This window comes from Phaseolus vulgaris, chromosome 6 (genome assembly GCF_051622355.1).
Source record: "Phaseolus vulgaris cultivar YP4 chromosome 6, ASM5162235v1, whole genome shotgun sequence".
Taxonomy (NCBI): Eukaryota; Viridiplantae; Streptophyta; class Magnoliopsida; order Fabales; family Fabaceae; genus Phaseolus; species Phaseolus vulgaris.
This window is the reverse complement of record NC_143503.1, coordinates 35,079,880-35,085,990: the sequence shown is the minus strand read 5'-3', so window position 1 is coordinate 35,085,990 and position 6,111 is coordinate 35,079,880. Positions and strand designations below refer to the sequence as shown.

The following is a 6,111-nucleotide window of genomic DNA, read 5'->3' as shown; positions in this document are numbered from 1 at the left end:
TTTGCTTTGAAACAAAAAAATAAGTGGAAAGAATAATTTCATTAATATTGTTTTTTAATATTATTATTAATAAAAAGTAAAAATCAAAATTAAAAAAAATTCCTAATGATTATAAATCGATTGGTACCATTGATTGTGATTATGGTTATATAACAACACTTATATGTATAACACAATCACTTATATTGTGATATATTATTATTTATGCACTTTTTTTTTCTTTTGTGAAGAAAGTTTAACTTCTCATTAATTTTTCTTATATATTTACTCATCTAAATTATTACCTCCTTCTTTCTACATCTATTCTCTCTCTTATCTTGCTAGCTTGTTCCAAAGCAAAAAGCTTCTCTGGTATCCTTGTAGTGGTATCTGGTTTGTTTGTATTTGATTTAAATAAGAGAGAAAGAACTAGAGAGAAATAAAAATAAAGTGTAAAGTAATATATTGTTTAGATGCATGTAAATAAGAAGAAAAATATAAGTTATGATGTTTTTTTAATATAAAGTGATTTGCAACAAAGAGGTTATTTTCTTGTGATGTGAAAGAAAAGTAAACTAAAATGGTAAAAGTATTAGATGTGATTAATGGCGTAATTAAAAAGGAAGAGAAGTAAGATGAGAAAATATTGAATGTTGTTTGAGTATTACCCTGAAGGTGTTAAGTGGTCCACACTGATTCTCTCATTCTATTTAGCTTCTAGTTTTTCTATTTATATCAAGTAGTTGCGGACTGCTCCTTGACTTCTCCGTAACCTTTTGTAGCCAGATCATCTTCATCAATCTCTCTTCCTCTCTAAAATTTCCTTAAACTTATGGATGAAAGTTGGAGTGAGGGGAAAAGGAGCATGAATTACAAGGATGATGAGGATGATTATGAGGAAGAGGAAGAGGAGGAGGGCAGTGAGTACGGCGAGGATGGTAGGAAGAAGAGGGTGGCGCCTAACAAGAGAGCCTCCAAAGCTGGTGGCTCAATGCCACCTTCGTGTCAAGTTGATGGCTGTAATGCTGATCTAAGTGATGCTAAGCCCTACCACAGGCGTCACAAGGTCTGTGAGTACCATGCCAAGGCTCCTGCTGTACTCATTGCAGAGCACCACCAACGGTTTTGCCAACAATGCAGTAGGTACGTTCACAACCTTAATCATTTAACTCTTCCTTTGTTTTCTCTTTCAATCCACCTATACTCAGTGTTTATACCTTTTGCCCTTTTCAATCAACCCTAGTCTGAGACAAAACTCTTAGGGTATACTTGCTTCAACTGTCTAAGCTTGTTTTGGGTTTTGCATTTCGTTAATTTTATTCACTTCCTAGCTAGCATAGAGCTTATGGGAAACATTAACTAATACAATCTAACTCTATTGCTTTAGTTCCAAAAAAGGATTAACTCCTAAACATACTCTTGACGCTGTGCACATTATTGTGCATTAGGTGCATTTTTATATTTATACACCTCATGGGCACCTATTACGAAACTAGTTATGGAATGTGTTCAAGTTGAAATCCAATTATTTCCAACTTTCTGTGCAAAGGTATGATACATTCTTGATGGCAAACTGTTTGTGCTAAAACAGGGACATTGTCTGTGTTCAAGAATAACATAGAATCATCCTAAACGGCACCTACCATTCCATCTAGAATGAATAGTATTTTCACTTAAGTTTTGGTGTCATCATTCTTAATCCATGAAGTTGACAAGACAAAATGGTGCTGATCTTGTTTCAATCCATCAGATCGCAGGATCTTGCATGAAGATGGCAAATTTTGGGATGATTTTCACACAATCTCATTATCAATCATTTTGATTTAGGCATATGATTTAGGGTAATAAACGCTCATCGACAACAAGTGAGACATTCATTAATCCATTATAAAAGAAAACAAACTAAAAATATGTAAATCAAGAACGAACTATTTTGGAATTTCAAGCTATACATGAATTCACAAATGATTTTATATAAAATATTTTTTCTTTTCTCTTCTGGAAAAATGTGGGTTCAAATTGCATAATGGTATGTTTAAATAATTTTCTTTACAGGTATTTATAAAAGAAAATAAATAAATCACAAATTATCTTACTTTCACAAAAGCAGCTATATATCTTTTAATATAAAGATCAAATCAGTTAATTTACAATGTGTTATTGTTGGAACAAAATAAGATGTTTTAGAAATTTGCGATGAGTTGAGTAAAGAATGTTATGATTTTGCAGGTTTCATGAACTATCAGAATTTGATGAATCAAAAAGGAGTTGTAGAAGACGTTTGGCTGGACATAACGAGAGGCGTCGCAAAAATGCATCTGAATATGGACATTGATGAATCGGAGAAGAATGAGTATTGATGGAAGATAATATAACAATAACAACAACAGAAAAGCCATTTGTCTTAGGTGAAGCGAGCAAGAACAAATAATTTAAATAATGTCTCTCATGTTATTGGCCTATCACAAGCTCTCTATCTTCTATCAATTTTTTCCTATATATATTTACTATATGCTAGAATTGCTGTGCTTGTTATATCCATGAGAATATTATAAAATATTTTGTTTCGCAAGACTTTTTGAAATGTGTACATGTTTGTTCATTTTTTGTTATCATACGTCTTTCTCTACCATCTTGTACTTTAAAGGGTAACAATCAGTGTCCCAAAACTAGAACAAAAACATTGCCAAAAGATGAATATAAGAATTCAACCACATGCTTTTTTCAGAAAAAAAAATACAGTTATTTGTCACTAACATTCTAATTCTAAGTAAATATTGTTACATTATTATTTTTTGAGAAAAAATTATTTACGGTATGTTTTTCCATAAAAAATATTACTTAAAGTCAGATATTTTATTTTCTAAAACACTTTTTTTTTTCCTGTAATGCAATATTTTGAAACACATACTCTCGATTTTGACAGTTATTTAAAAAAAGTAATATTTGAGAAATGAAGCAAGTGTGCAATATGTTATTATCTCTTAACAATTATACTCAGTTTCTCAACTTTCACCTTAGATAGAGATCGTGTTTCACTTAAAAATGGAAAAACTTGTTTTTTATAGGATAAAGTTTGTTTCACACTCCTTTCTTTCTCACATTTTTACTTTACAATCTTTTTAATAATAAAATATTATATTTAACTAATAAAAATAAATAAAATTTTAAAATAAAACAATAATATTATTGGTTATTAAGTAATAGTGTGAAAAAATTAGAGTGCCAAGGATCCTAGGTTATGATAAATAGACACTCATTTTTTCAAAAACTTTCAATTAATTGACACTGCACTTATGATAAATGAAGTTGATGTGAGAAATGGTAGTTTAGGAAATGTAATATAAATTTTAAAAAAATCACTTAGTATTAAACCTAAATGTAACAATTTATTTTTTTAATTCCGTCCTACCATTATAATTATGAGATATTAAATATCTCGCAACATTACTTCCAAAACCCTTATAGTCTTATAATCACTACAAGAAAATCATAAAATAAAAATCAATTTTAAATAATTAGTTACAATAGAAACTAAGATAGAAATCATTTTAGAAACTAAAAAAAAAATGGTTTTTAAATTAGTTTCTATTATTGTTAAATAGTTTCTAAATTTGTATCTAATTAGCAACTAAGGTTTTAACTACCAACTATTTAGTTTCTAAATTTGGTATAAAAAATCTTGGTTGCTAATTAGCTACCAATTTAGAGCCGATAAAAAAAAATACCAATTTAGAAACTATTTAACAATAATAGAAAATAATTTAGAAACCAAATTTCTTTTTAGTTTCTAAAACGATATCTAATTTAGTTACTATTGCAACTAATTATTTTGGTTTTTACAATTTGGTTTCTATCTCATGATTTTCTTGTAGTGAATTATATAAGATATCTTATCAAATTATTACAACTTTCCTTCTAAAATTTTAACTTTAAAATTAAAATGTTATATCTAATTTATCATGTCTATTGAAATATCAAAATAAAACTTACAAATAAATCAAATAATTTTCAATATATATATATATATATATATATATATATATATATATATATATATATTTACACTAAAAAAATTTATTAAATAACAATTAATTTATAAATAAAAATTAATTAGTCATTGATTAAGTTAATACTATTTTATAAATAAAAACCTATTAATATATAAAATAATTTTTATTATTCATAAAAAATTATAAAATATTTTAAAAAAATATTAGCTACTAAATATTTTAAATTTAAATTAGTCTTTAATTAAATTAGTGATTAATTTATAAATCAATAACCTTAAATATATAAAAAAACAAATATATTTCTCACTAATATATCAACGTGATTAGTTGTTTCAAATTCATATTATCTAAGAAAAAACTTGTGGAAAATTATATTTTTTGCATGCTGTAATTAAAAAAATTAAACCTATTAAATAAAAGAAATACACCATCACATTTAATAAATTTTAATCTTATGATATCACCAAGTTCAACCACAAATCCAAATAAGGTGATGATATCAAATAGTTATAAAAAATTTAGTTTAAATTAATTTCTCCATCTTGTTACTTGTTCTTAGTTATTGTTTTTATTATCTTACGAGGAAGATACGAAACAAAAGTATCAATAAATGTCTCAAATTTAAAATATAATATAAGATTTTTTTTTTTTGCTAACTAAAAATGATTCTGTTAGTGAGGTAATTTTTTTTCGTATCACTATTTAAGTCATATGTATTATATAAAAAAAAAACTTATAAAAGTTATTATTTACCAACACAAAAGTTTACAAAAAAATTACTTCCGTATAAGCTAATAAGCTAATGTTCTTAATATTGTTGCTTAATGATCCAGAAGTCTTGAAACATTGACTATTTTATTCTTCAAAACCTAATCTTTAATTACAAAAGTTTCAAAATTCTTACTATCACTTTATCAACTAATTATTGTATATTTATTCTTATTAAATTATGTTTAAAAATTTAACATCAACAATAAATAAAGACACATATTATCATGTTATATTATCATCTTATATAAGTGAGTTCAAATTTTATTTTATTTTATTAGTGTAAAACTAAGTCTGTGTTTACAATTTATTTATAAATTTATTTATTTTAATATAATATTAAGAGTCATTTAAAGTTCATTAAATTTATTAAATATTCTTATGGGGAATGTGATGAGTTATATTTGTTGACAAAAGTTTTGAATTTTTTTTTGAAATTTCTCTAACAACATTGTTAAGATGGTCACTTATTTATATGATACTTTTGTCATTTAAATTACTCGTGTGTAGGAAATATTTCATTAGCAATATAGTTTTTTTTTTAAGTGTATATAACTATTTAACATGCACATGGTTAAAATCAATTATTAACAATGTTTAATTACAACAAACAATAAAAATAGAGTAATCCAATCATAAAAAAAATATCAAATGATAAGAAAAGTTGAGATGGTTCCATTTTTTTTTTTTTTTTGGATTTACGAACAACTAAACCGAAACAAATTAATAAAGATTGGAAGTTGTTCCCTCTTGTTGTATGAAGCCTTTAAAAGTATCCAAGCGCACCATTTTTTTTTAATCAGCGATAAAGAATAATATAAATGAGAATACTTGGGGTACTCCAACCCATATACAAAAGGCCTAGTTCTTAGCCAAAGTTTGTACATAAACAACAATACAAAAATCCAACAACAATCCAAGCGCATCATAATCACAGGCCATTTGCATATAAAGATAGAAGAAATCTGCAAGTGAGTAAAATGGTGTAAAGAAATATCGTAGTTAGCGACGATGAACAAGAACAAAACCAACAGAAAAAGTGTAAAAAAAATTAAGTTAAGAAACAATCTTAAAATATGAAACACCTGAGAACAATAATCAAATAGCTGAAAAATGTTTATTTCAATAAATTATATAAGTCCACAATTGGGGTAATGGAATATTCCAACGTTCACAATAGAATTAAAGAAAAAAAAATGAGTAATTCCTATTCTATGTAGCCATATGCACAATTATTTTCAAAGTTAATTCTCAATCACCTATAACAAAACTTAACAATTCATAAACAAAGAAGGAAAAAACTGGACCAGAAAAATATTCAAAAAAAAGAATGAGAGAACTCATATTTTGT

General features: G+C 26.1%; 1 protein-coding gene across 2 annotated transcripts; it reads left to right on the top strand.

Moving 5' to 3' along the window:
- The first annotated feature begins 611 nt into the window (after window positions 1-611).
- LOC137832566 (squamosa promoter-binding protein 1) lies at window positions 612-2,551 on the top strand. Of its 2 annotated transcripts, none has more exons than XM_068640789.1 (2): window positions 612-1,122; window positions 2,209-2,551. In XM_068640789.1, exons 1-2 carry the CDS (start codon window positions 812-814, stop codon window positions 2,312-2,314), a joined length of 417 nt encoding a protein of 138 aa, XP_068496890.1. In that variant the 5' UTR covers window positions 612-811; the 3' UTR covers window positions 2,315-2,551. The 2 variants fall into 2 exon arrangements, with proteins under 2 accessions (XP_068496890.1, XP_068496889.1); XM_068640788.2 differs by having other exon boundaries at window positions 705-1,118.
- The last annotated feature ends 3,560 nt before the right edge of the window (window positions 2,552-6,111 follow it).